Here is a 19903-nt window from a genome sequence, read left to right on the forward strand (position 1 = left end):
TGTGCCTGCTGCCTTGGCTGCTCCCCAGGAGAAGGCCTTCCTCTTCCCCAAAGGACAGGGGGGGGGGCCTTCCGTGGGTCCTCCATCACGCAGAAGGACTGGAGCCCTGAACCCCCGTGAGCACCCTCACTAGCATTAGAGCCGGGGGTGCCCTCAGCCGGTTGCTCTGGTCCAGCCACGGGACGTGGAAGAGAGCAGGCCACCACGTTTCCCCTAGGGCAGTGCCCACACCCATCATTCAGTGCCTGGGGAGGGTGAAAACAGCCTTCTCTGCCCCCCCTCCCTCCGAGGCCCCCTGGAAACGGCCTCTTTCCCAACTCCTGGTGGGTCTAGGGGGCTCGAGTTTCTCCCTCCCAGGCTCCAAAGGCCTCCCTGGGCGGAAACAGCCTTTCCCTTGTTTACGACCAGGGCCACGTGAGCCCCTCTGGCCACTAAGCCTCTTAAGGACCAGGGCAGGGATTGGAGGGTGGGGGGATTCAGTGAAGGGCCCTGTCAAGGGAGGGAGGTCCTAGAACGGGGCTGGGCCCACCGGGGAAAGGTCTCGCTTAGCATCGCAGGCCCTGGGCTCAGTTCTGCTCACCGGTCGGGGGCCACTCGTAGCCCCTTCCCTCCTTTTCATCTCCAGCCCATTGGCCGGTCTCGCCTACCTGGGGGCTCGGAAGATGTGCTTGTAGAGGAGAATGTGGGGAGGGGGCTTTTCCCTGTGGCCCAGGGTAGGAGCTGCCAGGCAACACCACCCGCTAGGCTCGGCCATGAGTCCCGAAGGCCCCCTAGCTGGGCTGGCCCTCCGGGGCAAGGAAGGGCCTGGGCACGGGGGCTTCCACTGGCCCCTCAGAGTCCCCACCAGGAGCCCGTGGGGGTGACAGAACGGCCCCCGGGGGGAGTGCAGCCTTGGACGGGTGGGTGGGTGGGCGAAGGGAAGAACGCAGGGTGACGGGGGGGGATTTTTGCCCCCCCCCGCAAGGAGGAAGGAGGCTCCCGCTTGCTCCGCTGAACCTCTGGAGGGGGAGGGGGAGAGGGCCAAAGGGCAGGGGCACACCTGCCCCCCTCCCTCTGGGGAAAGGCACAACAGCAGCATCAGCCACCGCAGCTCTGGACCCAGGAGCCGCCTGCAAGGCCGGGGGAGGGGGGGAGGGCTGTGGCGTGGTGATGTAATCAGCAACCGTGGCGGTGGTTGGAGGCTGCTGGCGGAGGGAGGGGTTGTGCCGCCTCATCTCCCCCCCTCCCCTCCCCCTTGATGGCTCCGGCTGCTGCTCCTCGGATGCTCCCTGGCCGGCCGTCCATCCCCAGGAATCGGCCTGGGACCCAGGAGGGGGACTGCGGCCCTTTGCACCACCAGCAGCAGCCGCAGGAGGAGGAGGAGGAGGCTGTCCGGGCGGGGCTGGCGGTGTTGTGACTGACCGAATGGTTTAATCTGCTGTCTGCTTCTCTTCTCCCTCCTCTCTCTCTCTCTCTGCTCCTTCCTTCCTTCCTTCCTTCCTTCCTTCCTTCCTTCCTTCCTTCCTTCCTTCCTTCCCTTCTGCAACCATGAAACAGGCGGCCACCACACGGAAGGTACAGTCGAAGGCCGCAGCTGCCTGGCACGGCTGGGGGGCAGTCTGGGGGCTGGGCGGGGGAGGGAGAAACAGGGACGGAGGTGGCGGGAGGGGGGAAGGCTTGACTCTGCCCGGGGATCCCCCTCCCCCTCCTCCTGTTCTTGTTGCCTGCAGCAGTGGGCAGGGCAGGAGTGCGGGGGGGCCGGGGGGCAGGCGTGGGCCCCATCCATGCTGGGAGAGCCGGCTGCCCCCTTCCTGCCTCCTCTGGGCAGGCTCCCCATCAGCCATCTTCCCCCCCCATCCCTTCGGAGGCCCCTCTCTGCTTCTCTGGGGCGCTTGCTTCACAGCTGGACCTCAGAGTCCGGCCCCAGTGACGGATTGCAGAGTGGGTGGGTGGGCTTGAGGGGGGAGGCTTTCTCCTTCCTTTCTTCGGCCAGAGGGCAGAGGGATGCTTGTGGAGGCCTTGGGAGCTTTCTGGAGGCCGACTGACCCTCTGGGGCCCCCCCTAGCCTGGCCGCTGCAGCCCTTAAGAGCCTTGAAGGAAGGGTCTTCCTCTCCTGCCTCCCCCGGGAAGTGGAGGGGGTCCGGAGGGCTGGAAAGGTAGAGAGAGGGCCGCAGAAGGGCTGGGCAGAGATCAGCCACAGGACGGGAGCCAAGGGCTGAGCTTAGCAGGGCCGAACGGAGGGACAGGCTGAAATAGGAACCATGAAGTCCCGGGGCCAGGAGGGACCTTCTCTGATGTGGCCCCCTGCCCAGTTAGTGCACTTGGGGCGGGTGCCCTTTGCCCTCCGTTGCCCCCCCTCCCAGGGTGCCTGGCTGCTGCTCCTTCGCTTTGTGCCGAGAGGTTTTGCTCCTGCGGATTCAGTGTCTCCCCTTCGCTTGAGGGGAGGGGGTGTCTGGGACGGTCTCCCCCCCCTGCCCACCCACCCCCGGGGCTCTTGTGGTGGTGGAGAAACGTCTGCGCGCTCAAAAAAACCCCTCGAAGTCAGGCTCTGCGTGTTGGGTGGAAAGGGAGGCTGACCACACCTGGACAGTCCATCGGAGGAACCACCTGCGCCCAGAGGTGGTGGACCTTCCAGCCCTGGAGGTTTTCAAGAAGAGACATTGGCAGCCGTCTCTCTGGAATGGCCGAGGGCCTCCTGTCTGACCAGGGGGCTGGACCTTCCCCAAGCCCTGTTGTCCTCTCACCTGCTCCTTGTTCTCGTGGGACCCTCTCTCGGAAACAGCCCCTCTTCTCTCTGGGGAGCTGCAGAAGGCTCATCTCGGGAGGCCCCCAGCTGGCTGAAGGGGGAGTCGCTCCGTGGGGCAGCCCCACGGCCTCCTCCCTCGCGGAATTTGGTGGGGGTCCAGGAGGCCGGAAACCTTCACCAGCTTTCCCTGCGGATCCCCCTGACTCTCTTTGCCCCAGGATCCGTTGAGGGGTCACATGGATCAAATGCGGATCAGCTGCACAATCTCCGACATCAGAGATGGGACGGAATCTTCACCGGGAGAGGCCTTTCTTCCCTGGACACAGCGGTCGGTTCTGAACCTCTGGAAGGACGTTGGGCTGCCCCTCTGCCTCTACGGAATGAACAGAAGTTTAGAGAAGATTGAAAGGCAGTTGATGGGCCCAAAAGTTTTGGACACCCCCAGTGGTCCTCTTTCTCATTGGCCTTTGCTCAATTTAAGAAGATGGTGTCCACTCCCACTTGCAGGTCACTCATCCCTTAGTGGCAGCCGTACTTTCACCTGGAGTTCTCAGTTCTGATTTTGATGTACACAAATATTTGGCTGTGACTCGCTTCTGATTTGCTATTTTCCAGCAAGGAAGGAGAAGCAATATTTGTTTCCCGGTCAGGAACAGCTGTCGGTGGCCATGATGTCGGGCAGATGGGATGGGATGGGGGAAGGAGGGAAGGAGGGAAGGAAGGAAGGAAGGAAGGAAGGAAGGAAGGAAGGAAGGAAGAATGAAAGTTGAGTGAGGGCATCCAGCCCTTCCTTTCAAGCATCCCCCCCCCACAAAGGTACAGGGCTTTCCCAGGGGAGTGGTCTTCTACAGAGCGGGCAAGGGCCCCCTGGACCCACAGACCCATCACAGGCAGGAGAGAAATGGACCCTGGGTGAAAACAGAAGGAAAAACCCCAGTGAGGCCACTCCCCTCCTTCTTCCAGGGCTGCCCCATGTTCCTGAGGACAATCTAAAGCAAAGCACGGCCACCTGGTCTGTGGGTGGGGAGGGGAGGAGGTCCACCTTCACCCTCCCCCCGGACAAGCAGGGCCTCGGCCTCCCTTGAATGGCTCCCATGAGAAAACTCTTGCCTGTCTCCCTGGACAATTTAGTAAACACGATTCTGCAGCAGAAGAGACCATTGGAACCCAGCCATCGTTGCATTTTGGGATCATGCTGGACCTTGGCTTGGATGGCAGGAAGAAAGCTGCCGGTGTCCTTAAAGCCGTGCGGCCTGACCCTCCTCCCAAGAACGGCTCTCTTAGGGCTGGTGTGGAGGGGCCGGCAACACCTAAATAAACACACCCTCTGTGGGAGGCCTCGCCACGTACCTGCCCTGCCAAGGCTTGATGGGCAGGTGGGGGTCACAGGTGGCTGCGGAAAGGCCTGTGCACGCCCCTCCCGAATCCCAGCGGCGCCTTGTGTGGAGTTTAACATCCTGCGTTCCGATGGGTTGATCCCACGACCTGCCCTGCTTGAGGGGACACCCCACGGGCAGCCCCTGTGCGGCTGACCCCAAGCGGCAGGCGCAAGCGAACCCCAGCGTGCAGAGCTTGTCCTGCCCTTCACGAGAGGGCTGGGGTGGACGTCCTGCCCTCCTTGGAGTTCACAGAGCTGCCCGCCTTGCGTCCTGCGGGGGACCTGATGGCCGGGCCTCTTCGTCCCCCAACCTGTTCCGGGACTGGGAACCTTCACGGGCGTCTGAGCCTCCCCACAGCCCGGCGTTTGCCCTCCACTTGCTTGTCCACTCAAAGCCTCCCATCTGCCCCCTCCCAGCCCGGTCGGAGTGGCGGGAGGGGCCCCGGAGGCGGCAGGATCCAGACCGGAGTCCAGGAACCGGCCTCTCCGCAGCCTCCTCTCTTGCGTCAGGCTGCGACGGAGACAAAGCTTCGCATTTTGGATTGTTGTCTGGAAGCTGCATGCTGAGATGGGATTGTCTGCTTGGGGCACGAAAACACGAAACATCTGGATGGCGGAATCGCTTTTCCCCAAACACCCAGACGTCGAGCAGCGTCCAGCACTGGGGAGCCCCATTTCACAAGCCAAACCCAGCCTATAAACACATCCTGGCTCGGTCCAGCCCAGGCTTGGGGAACCCACGTGCAGGTCCAGGCGCATCACATGAGCTCTGGGGCTTTTGCAAGACAGGGGCCTCTCTGAATCCCGGCTGCAAGATTGGCACCTGGGCAGAAATGTCAGGCCACGCGTGGCAGGGCCGGTCCAGCCTTAAGACGGCCTAGCCAAGGTCCAGGGGCCAGGATGCTGGGGGGGGGGCTGTGAGCCATTCAGAGAGAAACCCCACCCCCCTCTAGATAGGGGCCCCTCCCACTGGAAGAGCATGCTTGACCCCTGGGTGGCCAGCAGAGGCCCAGTCAGTCCTTGGACTGCAGGCAGACGGGACCAATCCCATTTTGGGGCCCAGCCCCTCTACTAGGGTTTCCGGTGGTCGGAGGAGCTGACCCGTCGGGGCTGTCCTAGGGGAGAGGCTGGGGGTCAGACAGGCGTTTCTGGCTCCCCCCCCCCCCGGCTTCAGCAGGCCCTCCACCCTGGGTGGGTGGGACGTGGGTTTCCCAGCCTCGTCCTGACTCTGGCCAGGCTGCATCTCGTGCCCGTCTCAGGTGCTGCGGCTGGGTCTCCTGGGGGTCCGAGGGCCCCGGGTGGGTGGTGGTGGTGGAAGAGGGTCCAGTGCAGGAGGGTGGTGGACGGATGCCGTGCGCACTAACCTGGCTGCTGTCTCTCTTGTCGTCCCCTCACTCTCTGCTTCTCTGCCACGGCTCCTCCTGCCGCCACCACCGCCACCGCCACCACCGTCTGTGTGTCTCTGTCTCTCCCCCTGTGCCTGACTGTCTCTCCTCCTCTGCTCTCTGCTCCTGCCGGCCCCCAGACCGCCACCCGGAGGCCCAAGGTGAGAGGCTGGGGGGGGGGGGGCTGGCCCTTGGGAGCCTCTTTTTTAATAGCGATTTTATACAAGCTTAGAAAAGAATAAAAACCGAAAGTGCAGAAAAACTGGAAGGGGGGAGGGAGAACTATAAGAACATAGGAGAGAAAAAGAAAACAAAATTACTTTTATAAAGAAACTTCTTCTTCCCATATCTCACTTTAAACAAATGCCATTTCATCATTAACCTTGATCAAACAAGCCAACTTTATATTCCTTCCTTTTATTTCTAACAACCTGGATCTTCAGTCGCTTCAGATAATGTCCAAGGACAGTGGTGGCTAAACTTTTCTGGACCAAGTGCGCGTGTGCCAGAACCCCCAGAATGCAATGGGTGTGTGGTCCCCACAGATGTGCCCTGTGCATGTGTGTGCAGCCCCCCCACATGTGCCCCTTCTCCCCACACATGCACGTGCAGCCCTGCCCCCTCCACACATACGGGCACAACCCCCAGCACCCCCTCTGCACACGCGTGGCAGTGACCCAAAGACCAACTGGCTGGTGGGAGCCACACACACGCATGTGCGGCAGGGCTGACCTGGAGTGACTCTCGCGTGCCATCAGAGGGTGATGCGCACCATCTCCTGCCCACGTGTCACAGGTTTCTTTCCTTGTCTCTTCTCACAGAGTCCTTCAACGCTTGGACAAGCCTCTTTTGTACGTCCAATAGGGGAATATTGTGCAGGTCTCTCTCGGTTTGTGGGTCATGTGTCTCTTAATTATTCAGACATCAACCGAGATGATTTGCTTGTCCAGCGAGGCACCATTGGGTCCCATTTGTTGGGGGTCAAGGAAAGGGAGGGTCTGGCCTTCTCCTTCTGCTCAAGATCCCCCAAGTGGATTAGGGGGACACAGAAGGCTGGACTCGAGGGGCTTTGGCCCGATTCAGCTGGGCTCTTCTGAGGTTCTTACGTTCCTTCCTCTTCCTCTTCCTCCCTTCCTTCTCTCCCTTATTGAAAAGAGTGTCCAAGTGCCACCTCTATGTGGGTTGAGGCAGGCAGGGTTCCCTTGGGTCCCATTTGTTGGGGGTCCAGGGAAAGGGAGGGTCTTGCCTTCTCCTTCTGCTCAAGATCCCCCTGGACAATTGGGAGGCCACCGTGGGATACAGAAGGCTGGACTCGAGGGGCTTCGGCCCGATTCAGCTGGGCTCTTACATTATGTTCTTATGGGGCAAGTTTTTTCATGTCGTTTCTTCACAGCCTGTGATTTTTGAACCTACTTTCAGCTTTAATCTTGTCTAGTGAAACCTTTCCTGTTTTCTTACACGCTCTGTCTGTGGAGGCAGAGACTGTCCGGATCAACTCCGGCCTCCATGGTCCAAACATGTCCTTGAATAGAACGGAACATAAATCTTTGTTGGCCAAGCGTGATGGGACACACAAGGGATTTGTCTCTGGTGCAGATGCTCTCAGTGCGCATAAAAGAAAAAGAGACATTTGTCAGGGGTCATGAGGGTTAAAACACTTTGCTCCGTTCTCTGTTGGTCAGTCTAATCAAGAGTTTTCCCTGCTTCCTTTACTTGCAATCTCCAGTCCCTTCCTTCTGCTTTGGCCAAGAAACTCAGTGTGATGAACTAGCTCAACTCTCCTGCAGTAGCACAACCTCCCTCCCACCGCCCCTCTTCCCCCCCTGATCCCTGGGGGCTTCCTCAGTTCCCTTCTCTGGCCCATGACCCCCTCCCCCTGGGGTGGGTGGGATGGGGGGGGCTCCTGCCCCTCTCCTCAGATTGCACCCTGGGCAGCCTCTGTGGGTCCGTGGAGGGGGGTGAGGAAGACCTCTGGAGGGGGGATTGGAACATGGAGGAAGGTTTGGAGGAAAATAAATCAGACTCTGGGCCCACTGAGTCCAGTGCTTGCTTGCTGCAGGAATCGGCTGCCCCCCTCCTTGGGGGCGAGAGCCCAGCAGCCCCCCAGGAACTGCAGCCCAGGATCTCCCACTGGGGCCTGTGAGGGAAGACCCCCTCCCGCCCGGGAGCCCTCTCTTCTCAGTCGGCCCCCTTTCCCCAGGGCCAGGCCTGTCCAGACCCTCCTCCTGGGCTCTTTTGCTCTTGCTCTCTCTCTGCCTGTCCCCTTGGCCCTCTTCCTCTAAAGGGGCAGGGGGGGGCCCTGGCCTGGAGGTGGCACTGGAGGGGGGGTGGGGGGCTGGGCAAAGGGAATAAAGCTGGAACCATTCCACTTTGGAAAAGGGAGCCTAAGATTTTGTGTTTGCCTCCCCCCCCAACATCTGTCCTGGCTCATAATCCACGTGCAGGCCACGATCCTTGCTCTGCTTTTCCCCCAGGACTGTTTTGGGTCCAGCTGCTCTTCCTCTTCCTCCTCTTCCTCCTCTTCCTCCTCCTCGGATTCCTTTTCTCTCAGTGAGAGGATCCACTCCAATCTCTCTCCTCCTTTCCATTATATTCGGCCTATTTTGATAACCTTGAAGACCAATTTTAAACGTCGTTCTTTTTCCCCCCTTTGGTGTTAACTGCCCCTCCCAGGTGGTCACCTGCAGACCAGATCCGCTTTCCTCCAAGTCTTTGGCCAAGAGCCAGAAGGGGGCAGGGGGCTTCGGATTTGGTGCTTGGGCTCTTGTGTAACACAGCTGACACAATGGCTCTCCCCATATTTTGTGACCTTTTCCTGCTACACTCGATTTGATTGGGGGGTGGGGTGGAGAGACCGGACGCTGGGGGGTCTTGGGAGATGAGAGCTCTGAGCCTGGAGGCAAAGCTTAAGCCCCTCTGGGTGGATTCAGCCCCCCTGTCCGTCTGGGGGAGGGGGGGGGTTTGAAGCAGGGGAGAGGTTTGCCCCCCCTCCTCCAGTGTGGCCACACAGGTCTTTCTGCTGGCTTCCTTTTGAGGGAGGGGCCCAGCTGTAAAATGTAAAGGTTTCCCCTTTTGCAGAGATGGCCTTTCTTCCGCCAGCCCTGAGTGGCTCCGCAAACGGCCCTGGAGGCAAATGTCCAGCCTGGCAGAGCTCTTCTCACCCCCTTCCCCCCTCCCTCATCCTTGCAGCCCACCCGGACCGGCGGCTCGGCCACCTCCAGCAGCACCGCGGGGCTCTCAGGTTCGGCCTCGGCCTCGGCCGGGGAAATGAGCAGCAGTGAGCCCAGCACTCCGGCCCAGACCCCTCTGGCTGCCCCCATGGTGCCCGTCCCGGCTCTGGCGTCCCCGGCGGCTCCTCCAGCGATCCTCTCGCCAACAAAGGTGAGGCCGGGGGAGGGGCACGTGGACAGGTGAAACTTGGAAAATTAGAATACAGTGACAAGAGTTCATATATACTGCAGTGATGCAGCTTAAAAGGTGAAACCTAATATATGAGAGAGAGAGAGAGAGAGAGAGAGAGAGAGAGAGAGAGAGAGAGAGAGAGAGAGAGAGAGACTCGTTGCACGCAAGGCAGGGTGGTTCAAGCCGCGATTTGTCATGATTATGGGGCGCAGCTCATGAAAACCCCAAATCCCCCATCTCAGAAAATTAGAATATTACATATGCGATCAATAAAACAAGGATTGGCCGTAGAATAATATGGGACCCCTGAAACGTCTAAGCATGTGCCTGTGTGCTCGGGACTTGGTCTGGGCCCCTTGTGCACCAATGTGGGGTGGCATGGATGCTACCAGCCTGTGGCACCCCATAACCATCCCAGCTGTGAGAAATCCCGGCTTGAACCATCCTGCCTGGCAGGCTCCGCTACTGAGATAGGTGGACCTGTGCACGCGATTCCAATTGTTTGAGTGCCACCTGTGTGTGGGCAGCTGAACGTTTGCAGCAGGGGTCTTGGGTACCTGGGGGGGGGGCTGCAACCTCCGGGTGCCCTGGGGGCAGGTTTCAGGTATTGCCGGGGAGGGTGGCCGGGCCCTGGATGTGCCCCCTTCCTCTGGAGCCAGGCACTTGGGAGAGAGCAGGCGAGGCAGGGACCATCCAAGCCAGAGACCCTGGCAGCAGCCCCAAGAGGCCCACGCCTGGCCAGGGGGTGGAGAAGAGGGTCTGTCCCCATGGAGCTGCGGCCTCCTTGCAGAGTCTCAGGATGACCCCCTCACTCCCAGGACATACACTGTCTGCCCCCCCCCCCCCCCCCCCCAGTATAGGTATTAAGCGCAACTGCTTTGTTGGTGAAAAAGAAGTGTGTGTCACTTGTCACGAAAGAGGGCTGTGCAATTTGGGGGAATTTGTTTCATTATACTTCAATTCAATTCAATTTATTCGATTTGTATGCAGGACAATGCACAATATACAAATCCAGTGGTTAAAAAGCCGTTTAAAACCCTTATAAAAATAACCATGCAACTCAGGCGAACCATACATGAATCATAATAGCTAAGGGGCATGTTAATTTTTAGATTAATACCTGGGGAGGCCTTGCTGAAACGAAAGGGTTTTCATGGTGGCCTCTGTCTCCCTCCTCAGGAGAAGCAGGGGTTGGAGTTGGGGTGGGTGGGTGGGTGTGAGACGCTCTCTCCGCCCGTGTGTCCCCATGGCAGGAGGAGGAGTCCCTGCGGGGGCAGGTGAGGGACCTGGAGGAGAAGCTGGAGACCCTGCGGATGAAGCGGGGGGAGGACAAGGCCAAGCTGAAGGAGCTGGAGAAGTTCAAGATCCAGCTGGAGCAGGTCCAGGAGTGGAAGGCCAAGATGCAGGAGCAGCAGGCCGACCTCCAGAAGCGCCTGAAGGAGGCCAAGAAGGTGCGGGGGGGGGGCAGGGGCATGGGAGGGGGCGCCTCCCTGTTGGACAATGGACCCGCCTGGGCCTGACGGACAGCCGCCCTGACCCCTCGGCCCCTGGCAGGAAGCCAAGGAGGCGCTGGAGGCCAAGGAGCGCTACATGGAGGAGATGGCCGACACGGCCGACGCCATCGAGATGGCCACCCTGGACAAGGAGATGGCCGAGGAGCGGGCAGAGTCCCTGCAGCAGGAGGTGGACTCCCTGAGGGAGAAGGCCGAGGAGCTGACCATGGACCTGGAGATCCTCAAGCACGAGATCGAGGAGAAGGGTGAGGGGGGGCGGGGGGGGCTCCTCTCGGCTGCAGCCTCAGAAACGGCCCCTTTTTTAGCGTCCGGGAGCCCCTTCCCCCACAATTCAGCCTGGGGGGGGGGGGGGTCCTGCCCCTTGTGAGCCACTCAGAAGCCTCTGGAATCGTGGCCTGGGGGCTCCGGATCGCCTGGCCCAGGTAGGGGGTGTGGGTGGAAAATCCCCAAACCACGAGCGCTTTGGATTCGGCCTCGCTTGGTCCCAGAAACGGGGCTGGAGGGCAGACACCCAAACGGTCAAGATCTAAATAGGCCGACAGACAGACAGACAGGGACACAGCGTGGTTTTGTTTGACGAGCCCCGTGAACCCCGTTTGTGTGTGTGTGTGTGCGTGGTTTGCAACCCTGCAGGTTCCGAAGGAGCCGCCTCCAGTTACCACGTCAAGCAGATGGAGGAGCAGAACGGCCGGCTGAAGGAGGCCCTGGTCAGGTAGGGCGAGGGTCCGCAGAGGGGCTGGAGGAGGGGGGAGGCCGGGTGGGTGGGGGGCCCCCAGAGGCTCTCTCCCCCCCTCTCACTGCGCCCCCCTCCCCCCTGCGCCCCCTGGAAGGATGCGGGACCTGTCGGCCTCGGAGAAGCAGGAGCACGTGAAGCTGCAGCGGCAGATGGAGCGGAAGAGCGGTGAGGTGGAGGCCCTGCGGCAGCAGAAGGAGCGGCTGCAGGAGGAGCTGAAGCAGGCGGAGGGGACGGTCGACGAGCTGAAGGAGCAGGCAAGCCCCACACCCCCTCCCCCTTGGGGGGCCCTTCCCCCGGGCCCCCCACTGACCCGCCCCTGACCCGCCCTAGGTGGACGCTGCCCTGGGGGCCGAGGAGATGGTGGAGACGCTGACCGAGAGGAACCTGGACCTGGAGGAGAGGGTCCGCGAACTCCGGGAGACGGTGGGAGACCTGGTGAGAAGAGTGGGCAGGAGGGAGGGGGGGGCTGTGCCTCGTGGGGAGGGGCCCTTGCCTGGGATGCCCTCCCCACCCGCTGCTCTGTGCCCCCCGCTCCCCGTGTAGGAGGCCATGAACGAGATGAATGACGAGCTGCAGGAGAACGCGCGGGAGACGGAGCTGGAACTGCGGGAGCAGCTGGACATGGCCACCGCGCGGGTCCGCGACTCGGAGAAGCGGGTGGAGGCGGCCCAGGAGACGGTGGCCGACTACCAGCAGACCATCAAGAAGTACCGGGAGCTGACGGGCCACCTGCAGGTGCCGGGGGCTGCAGAGACGGGCCGGGAGGGGCAAAGCAGGGCCGAGGGGGGGGCCAGGGCCCGGGCCCAGCTGCCTGGGTTATCCCCACTCCCCAGTGTGAATGGGCTGACCCAGAGGAGGGAGGCTGGAGGGGCCACACAGAGTTTGGAAGGAGGCCGGTGCTGGGACCAGCCTGCCGAGGGTCTTCTATCCAGGGGGGGGGAACAATGGAGCAGGGGGGGCCCTTTGCCGAGGCTGCCTTCCTGCCCCCCAGGACGTCAACCGTGACCTGATGAGCCAGCAGGAGGCCTCTGTGGAAAGACAGCAGCAGCCGCCCCCCGAGATGTTTGACTTCAAGATCAAATTTGCCGAAACCAAAGCTCACGCCAAGGTAGGCCGGCCTCGGCCTCGGGAGGGGGCTGCCCTCTTCTCCTTCTGGACCGCAGGGGGGGTCAATCCCAAGGGTTTCATTGGAGGGGGCGGGCGCATCCTGAGGGACCCCCATAAGTGCTCCAGGCTCAACCTGACACACTGACGGGTGGGGGGAGGGGGCACTTCTTCACCTGGATCTGCTGTGGGGGAGGGGCAGGTCCCCTTTCATTGGCCCCTCCTCAAGGAAGCCCAGACACACAGGGGGTCCTTTGAACGGAGGGTCCACCTGAAGGGCGTCCCTCCTAGGGGATCCCGGGCCCCTCTCCTGGGCACAGCCGGGCTGTCTGCCCTGGGCCTTGGGGGCCGATGAGGACCCTCCCCCGGATGGGCCCCACGGGAACGCTCTTCCCTTGCAGGCCATCGAGATGGAACTGCGGCAGATGGAGGTGCATCAGGCCAACCGCCACGTCGCCCTCCTCACGTCCTTCCTGCCCGACAGCTTCCTGCGTCACGGCGGAGACCACGACTGTGTGTTGGTGCTGCTGCTGCTGCCTCGGCTGGTGGGGAAGGTAAGGGGGGGGCGCCTGGCGCTAGGTTTCCCTTCCGGCTCCAGGGCCTTTTCCCTTGAAGACCCCCGTCCCCTGCAAGTACACACCCCCGGGGGAGACCCTAAACCGAGCCCCCACTCCTGGACCTGCAGACCGCTGGGCCCCCCCCTCTCGTTTTGAGCCTCCTCCCCTTGGATCAGACTCGGGGGGTCCCTATTTTCTCATTTCAGTCCCTGCCGTTTCAACCCCCTTTGAACAGGAGAATGGATGTTTTCATACTTTCCCTGCCAAAATAATAGACATTTTGTAAGGCAGCAGAATATTATGAACCCCCTGGTAGTAAACTCTGGAGTTGCAGCAGACGGGGGCTTTTCTGGAGGGCGGGGGGGGGGCTCTCTCTTGCCTCCTTCCCCCCCAGGCAAAGGGTGGACATGGGGCCCCTGTCTGCTGAGGCCCAACCACCCCTTCCTCTCTCCGGAACAGGCCGAGCTGATCAGCAGGCAAGCGCAAGAGAAGTTTGAGCTGAGCGAGAACTGTGCCGAGCGAGCCGGCCTCCGGGGGGCGCCAGGGGAGCAGCTGAGCTTTGCTGCCGGGCTGGTCTACTCTCTGCTCCTTCTGCAAGCAACGCTCCACAAATACGAGCAGTGAGTGGGTGCCCAGATGGGCCCGGGGAGTCCGGGGGGGGGGAAGGAGGTGGGGGCTGAGCGGCCTCCCCTGATGCCCCTCCCTGCCCTCCCCCCAGGGCCCTGAGCAAATGCAGCGTGGAGGTCTACAGGAAGGTGGGCCTGCTCTACCCGGAGATGTGCGTGCACGAGCGTTCCCTGGACTTCCTGATTGAGCTGCTGCACAAGGACCAGCTGGACGAGACCGTCAACGTGGAGCCCTTGACCAAAGCCATCAAGTACTACCAGGTGGGGGAGGGCAGGGGGAGGGGGAGGGCAGGGGGAGGCCCACCTAGTCTTGGCCTGGCAGCTCTGGGCTCCGCGGGGGAGCAGCCCATGGGACGAAGCCTTTCCTTCCCTCCTTAGCACCTGTACAGCATCCACCTGGCTGACCAGGCCGAGGACTGCACGGTGCAATTGGCTGACCACATCAAGGTGAGGGGACCCCGGTTCCTGAATGGGCCCCTTGCAGGAGGGGCTGCTGTGTGTGGGGGGGGAGGGGCTGTCAGGCCTCTGTGCTCCTGCTGACCCCCTTGAGGGCCGAGCGAAGGGGGCTGGCCTGGTGGGGCTGATGGCCGTCTTCCCTTGCAGTTCACCCAGAGTGCCCTGGACTGCATGGGCGTGGAGGTCTGCCGGCTGCGCTCCTTCCTCCAGGTAAGGGCCGGCTGTGGATGGCTGAATCTGGCTGACCTCTGTTAGTACTGTGTACACAAATGATTGGGTTTGGCAATATATATAAGCAAACTATCAATGTTATGTTTAAATGAATTATATCACTGTAGCTTTAAGAGTTAGTGTTGCAGTCGGCCACAAGGGGGAGCCAGAGGTGTCTCTTTCTCTCTCTCTCTCTCTCTGATTACTCTCTGCTGTCTCTGGTTTGTCTGTGTGACTATATTGTAGAACTATGTGTTCAAATGACGACTTAATGTATTAGACTAATCATATTTATTTATTATTTATTAATTGGATTTCTATGCCGCCCCTGTCCGAGGTCTTGGGGCAGCTCACAGCATATAAAATATATAATACACCACATCTTAAATCCAATTAACTTAATTAAAAATCTAAAACCCTTAAAACCTAAAACATATTGTACATGCATTGAGAGAGGCTTATAGTATTGTATATGTATTGTGAGTATTGACTGGTGTGATTGTGTAGGAGTAGGATTGTTCCTGACTGAGCTATTTTCAGGGTGTCCAGCAAACCTGGAAAAGAGGGAAATATCAGAGAATTATCAGGGACGTCGGCATTTTGGGAAATATCAGGGAAATGTTGGAAAATGTTTAATAGTCAGGGGAAAAATCATGTTAAAAAAATAAACCCCTGTGTCGTGCTGCCCGGCAGAGTCAAGCAAAAATGAGCCCAACTGTGGCCACCACTTGCTTCCTCATAGAAACATAGAAACATAGAAACATAGAAGACTGACGGCAGAAAAAGACCCCATGGTCCATCTAGTCTGCCCTTTTACTATTTCCTGTATTTTATCTTACAATGGATATATGTTTATCCCAGGCATGTTTAAATTCGGTTACTGTGGATTTACCAACCACGTCTGCTGGAAGTTTGTTCCTCAGCTGCCGATATTTCTCTACGGCTCAGCCGTTTGGTGTGACGTCACCTACGAGCGCTCCTGACCTAGGTCGCAAGTCACAGGGGGATGTCAGGGGATTTCAAAATGCCCCCCCCCCACCCCCCCGTGGAACCCCCTGCAAATAACATTTAGGCACTTGACGTATCTGGTTATCTGGATCACTTGCTGGGTCTCTCTGGGCCCCCTAACGGCCTCCCCCTCCCCTCCTGCAGACGGGCCAGGAGGCCTCGGACTTCGCCATCCTCCTGAAGGACCTGGAGACCTCGTGCAGCGACATCCGCCAGTTCTGCAAGAAGATCAGGCGCCGCATGCCAGGCACAGACGCTCCGGGCATCCCTGCGGCCCTGGGCTTTGGGCAACAGGTGGGCGGGGGGCCTGGCCGGCTACAGACACACACACCGGGGGGGGGGGTGACCCTCCTGTGCTGGCCCTGGGCCCCCTCTGCTGAGATGTCACTCTGTGCCCCCTCTGGCCCCCCAGGTCTCGGACACCCTGCTGGACTGCCGGAAGCAGCTGACCTGGGTGGTGGCTGTGCTGCAGGAGGTGGCGGCCGCAGGGGCCCAGATGATCGCCCCCCTGACCGAGAACGAGGGCCTGCAGGCTGTGAAGCTGGAGGACCTGGCCCTCAAGGCCAGCGAGCAGGTGAGGGGGGGAGGGCGGAGGATCCGGGGTGGCCCCTCCCTCCCCCTCCCTTCTGCCTCTGCTGCGGATCCAGGGGGAAAGGAGGAGGGAGGGCCAGCATCGGGTGTCTCCGGCAGGGAGGGGGGCCTTTCGCGCCTGGAAGGGGGGGCTGAGGGGGAGGGCCGCCACCGGTGTGGTCAGGGCCGCTTCAGCCGGCAGCCTTTCCTGCTGCTGCCATGGCCAGTGGGGATGGGGGAGGGGCACTCCCTAAGGGAGGCCACGTGGTCCACGGCTCCAATAAGGCGGCCGTGGCTGCTCCCTCTCCGGTGGCTGACGAGGCTCCCTCACAGATCTACGGGGCGCAGGGCCTGAGCCCCCACGAGTGCCTGCGCCACTCCTGCGGCGTCCTGATCGCCACCATGAACAAGATGGCCACGGCCATGCAGGAGGGCGAGTACGACGCAGACAAGCCCCAGACCAAGGTGGGTCGGCCAGCCCCTGCCCCCACCGCCTGGAGGGCTGCCCTGGGGGGGCCGGAGGGGGAGGGGGGCCGGGTGGGAGAGGCCGCCTGTGGACCCGCCCCGTTCTTTTGGCAGCCCCTCCCCCCGGTGGAGTTGCGATCAGCGGCGCTTCGGGCAGAGATCATGGACGCGGAGGGCCTGGGGCTGAAGCTGGAGGACCGGGAGACGGTCATCAAGGAACTGAAGAAGTCCCTCAAGATCAAGGTACGCTCGGACGCCTGGGGGTGGGGGCGTGGAGGTGATGGGGGCCCTGGGCGCTCCATCATCCACACAGCCCCCCTCCCTCCCTGCAGGGCGAGGAGCTGAGCGAGGCCCACGTGCGGCTGAGCCTGCTGGAGAAGAAGCTGGACAGCGCCTCCAAGGACGCTGACGAGCGGGTGGAGAAGATCCAGAGCAAGCTGAGCGACACCCAGGCCCTGCTCAAGAAGAAGGAGAAGTGAGACCCTCCCCCCCGTCCCCACACCCACCACTGGAGACCCCCGGGGTCAGGACACCAGACGTGGCCTGAGGCAGCTGCAGAGAGAAGCCGCTTCCCCCGGACTCCTTCCTGGCCTCTCCGAAAAGGGGGCTGGGGGTCCCGGTTGCCATGTTGCATCCCGGTCTGCCTCCCAGTCCAGGGCTGACTGACAGGAGGGAAAACCCCTCGGGGCCCAGAGCTCAAGGCCGCCCCCTTCAGTCAGGAGCCGCTCAGTTCGGGTCTTCCTCCCGGAAGGGGGAGGGGGGGACTACCAGGCTGCAGAACAGGACGGTCAGTTGTTTCTGGGCATGAACCATCAGCCACAGACCCTCCTCCTCCCCCCCGTTAATTCCAAGCCTTGCAGGAAGCGGGGCCAGATTGGAAGGCTTTTGGGGGTGAGGCTCTGTGGGGCTCCCCCCCCAGAGGGCCTGAGAAGGTGGGGTCAGAGGGTCAGCCGGGGTCTCCTTCCTGCCCAGGGAGTTTGAGGAGACGATGGACGCCCTGCAAGCGGACATTGACCAGCTGGAGTCGGAGAAGCTGGAACTGAAGCAGCGGCTGAGCAACCAGTCCAAGCGCACCATTGAGGGCCTGCGCGGGGGGCCCCCTCCCTCGGGCATCGCCTCCGTCATCTCCAGCATCGCCGGAGGTGGGTCTGTCCTGGAGCCACCCAGGGTGGGGGGCCTTGCTGGGCCCCTTGCTGGTTCTGGCCCCGGCATGAGTGGAGAAGAGGGTGGGAGAAGGTTCTCGGGGGGCCACAGAAAGAAGGCCCTGCCGCTTCAGGGGCTTCCTGGGTGCCAGCAGATGCCCGGAAGCATCAGGTGGGCACCGGGAGTTGGGCTTCGGGCGGCTGAACCTTTGTGGGTGCAGCTCCACCCATGGCACCGTTTGTGCCCAGATAGGGTGGGGCAGGCTCCTCACGCACCCCCAGCACGGAATAAACCCTCCGGGCCCCAAACAGGGGCGGGAGGCTGCTGGGTGGGTGAAAGGGGTGGCCACGGCTGGGCTTCTCTCTTAACGACCCTCCTCCCCCTATTCCTCTTTTTCACGCCTCGGCTGCAGAGGAACCGCAGAGAGGTAGAGGCTGCTCACAGGGGGGTGGGCAGGGCAGGGCGGGGGGGTGGGGGCTTCTGGGTCAGCCGAGGGCGTCACTCTCATGGGCTGCCAACGTTTCCCCCAGCCGGGCAGCCTGTTCTTGGGAGACGAGGGGGCTGGGCTGGGGGGGGGCAGGCCCCTCTCTGGGACTCTCCCCACAGGGACTGGGGCCTCTTCCTTTGGGGGGGATGGGGTGGGGCTCTTCCAGCAAGGCCCAGGTGGCGTCCACAGGGTGGTCGTCTCGGCTGATGCCTGTCCGTCCGTCCTGCAGGTGTGGGTGCCGGCCAGGTGATGGGTGGGGGCTCGGGCCCCGTGCAGGTGAAGGACTCCCCCCTGCTGCTGCAGCAGATCGAGGCCATGCAGCTGTCCATCAAGCACCTGAAGAATGAGAACAACCGGCTGAAGGTGAGCGGATCCCGGGACATTCGAGGTGGGGGGAGGCCAAAGCTTTCCCCCGTGCCCCTCCCCCTCTCAGGAGTGTTGGGGGAGGGGGGTCAGCCGAGTCCCTTGAGCCGCTCCCAGCCCCTCCCCCTCTTGCTCCTCAGGGCGCCCAGATGAGGAGGGAGCTGGCCTCGCTGCCCCCCCTGACCGTCCCCAAGCTCTCGCTGCCCAAGGACCGGCAACCAGGGGACGAGGTGGTGTCCAGCTCCCTCTATCGCAAGACCAGCCGGCTGCTGGAGACCCTCTACCAGATGAGTGCCAACGCCCAGGTGGTGGACATCACGCGGCGGAAGGCAGGTGCGCTGGGGGAGGGGCCTGGGAACAGCGGCCGGAGGGGGGGGCTGCCCTCCCCTCCCTTCACCACTCCTCCCCCTCCCTCCTGCAGTGGGCAGCCCGGCAGCTCAGCTCCTGGAACAGACCACCCGCCTGGCCTCCCTGAGCGAAGCCATCGAGAAGCTGAAGGTAGCCCGGGCGTCTCTGCCTGCAAGGGACCGGTGGGGGGGGGGCAGCTCCTCCCTCTCCGTTGACCCCCTCCCCCAATGTTTTACCTCCAAACATGGCCACTCCCGGCCTGGCTGTGGCTGAGGAATTCCGGGAGGCCTCGGAGCTTCCCCCAAGTGACCGCTGTGCTTCCCCCCCCCCGCCCCCCCCAGGATGAAGTCAGGAAGGAGACGATCCTGCAGCGCCCCGGGGCCACCATCCCCACGGACTTTGGAACCTTCCCCTCCGTGCCCTTCCTGAAGGTGGGTGGCCTGCTTTCCCCCCCCCCCGGAGGAGAGGTGGTGGGGGAGCCCCTGCCAGCCCCCAGCCCCCCCCTGGCACTCCCCCAACTGCTCTGCCCCCCCCCCTTGCAGGCCAAAGAGGAGGAGAAGGACAGCGCCGTCTACATGGGCCGCGTCACCTTCCCCTGCCAGCCAGGCCACGGACAACGGCACAAGCTGGTGCTGACGCCGGAGCAGCTGCACAAACTCCACGGCCGACTGATCTCTTAGGAGGGGGGGGCTGATCCCCCGGCTGTCTTCCAGTCTCTTGGGGGGGCTGTCTGTCTGCCCCCCACTGCTCCCCTTCCCAGAGGGGGAGGCCTCCTTGGTGAGGGGTGCGGAGGGCGGCTTCCGTGGAGAGGGGGGGCTCCCTTGCGCCCTCTGTCTGCCTGTTGCTCCCCCTGCGGTTTTGGATCCTGGTGGGAGGGGCCTTTCCAGGGATCTACACGCACTACAAAAGAGATCCTCATTCTTGCATGTTGAGATAAATCAATAAAGCTCCCTGGAACACAACCCCAGCTGTGGCCTCCCTCCTTCCCTCCCTCGGCTGCTTTTCCCCCTCCTGGCCACAGGGGGGCCCTCTCCTTTCATTCTGTAGAGGTGCTAAGTGTTAAGGTGTGTGCAGAGTAACCCTTGAGTTACCAAGGATGCACGGAGGAACCATAGAGGCGGCAGATAATCCAGGTGATAGCCCAGAGACAGACGTGGTCATTCAGATAACCAGGTACATTAAGTGTATAAATACTATTTACTTTGGCAAATAGCTCAGTCAAGAACAATCCTAGTCATTCATATACAATCACATCAGTCAATACTCTCAATACAGGTACAATACTATAAGCCTTAATTACAAGCTCATTTGAACACAGTTCCACAGCAGAGACAGAGCAGAAATAGAGAGTAATCAGAGAGAGGGAGACGCTTCTGGCGCCCTCTTGTGGCTAACTGCAACACTAACTCTTAAAGCTACAGCGTTA

The 19903-nt window shown here is 61.5% G+C and overlaps 1 protein-coding gene across 4 annotated transcripts in view; it reads left to right on the forward strand.

Moving 5' to 3' along the window:
* DCTN1 (dynactin subunit 1) overlaps nucleotides 1–19439 on the forward strand; it is a 37345-nt gene extending 17906 nt beyond the window's left edge. For 3 of the 4 annotated variants that reach the window (XM_070756791.1, XM_070756792.1, XM_070756793.1), the window contains exons 5-28: nucleotides 8678–8869; nucleotides 10144–10341; nucleotides 10445–10649; nucleotides 11038–11116; nucleotides 11235–11394; nucleotides 11471–11575; nucleotides 11684–11875; nucleotides 12132–12248; nucleotides 12646–12798; nucleotides 13261–13421; nucleotides 13520–13688; nucleotides 13806–13874; nucleotides 14031–14093; nucleotides 15246–15395; nucleotides 15514–15675; nucleotides 16005–16136; nucleotides 16251–16379; nucleotides 16469–16611; nucleotides 17109–17278; nucleotides 17996–18129; nucleotides 18270–18462; nucleotides 18551–18627; nucleotides 18819–18908; nucleotides 19020–19439. In XM_070756791.1, coding sequence (XP_070612892.1) covers nucleotides 8678–8869; nucleotides 10144–10341; nucleotides 10445–10649; nucleotides 11038–11116; nucleotides 11235–11394; nucleotides 11471–11575; nucleotides 11684–11875; nucleotides 12132–12248; nucleotides 12646–12798; nucleotides 13261–13421; nucleotides 13520–13688; nucleotides 13806–13874; nucleotides 14031–14093; nucleotides 15246–15395; nucleotides 15514–15675; nucleotides 16005–16136; nucleotides 16251–16379; nucleotides 16469–16611; nucleotides 17109–17278; nucleotides 17996–18129; nucleotides 18270–18462; nucleotides 18551–18627; nucleotides 18819–18908; nucleotides 19020–19157 — 3381 coding nt within the window. In that variant the 3' untranslated portion in view covers nucleotides 19158–19439. Of the gene's footprint in view, nucleotides 1–1536; nucleotides 1555–5628; nucleotides 5650–8677; nucleotides 8870–10143; nucleotides 10342–10444; nucleotides 10650–11037; nucleotides 11117–11234; nucleotides 11395–11470; nucleotides 11576–11683; nucleotides 11876–12131; nucleotides 12249–12645; nucleotides 12799–13260; nucleotides 13422–13519; nucleotides 13689–13805; nucleotides 13875–14030; nucleotides 14094–15245; nucleotides 15396–15513; nucleotides 15676–16004; nucleotides 16137–16250; nucleotides 16380–16468; nucleotides 16612–17108; nucleotides 17279–17995; nucleotides 18130–18269; nucleotides 18463–18550; nucleotides 18628–18818; nucleotides 18909–19019 lie in introns of all 4 variants that reach the window. The other variant, XM_070756794.1, reaches the window with a different exon arrangement.
* The last annotated feature ends 464 nt before the right edge of the window (nucleotides 19440–19903 follow it).

Source organism: Erythrolamprus reginae, chromosome 7, assembly GCF_031021105.1.
Source record: "Erythrolamprus reginae isolate rEryReg1 chromosome 7, rEryReg1.hap1, whole genome shotgun sequence".
NCBI lineage: Eukaryota > Metazoa > Chordata > Lepidosauria > Squamata > Dipsadidae > Erythrolamprus > Erythrolamprus reginae.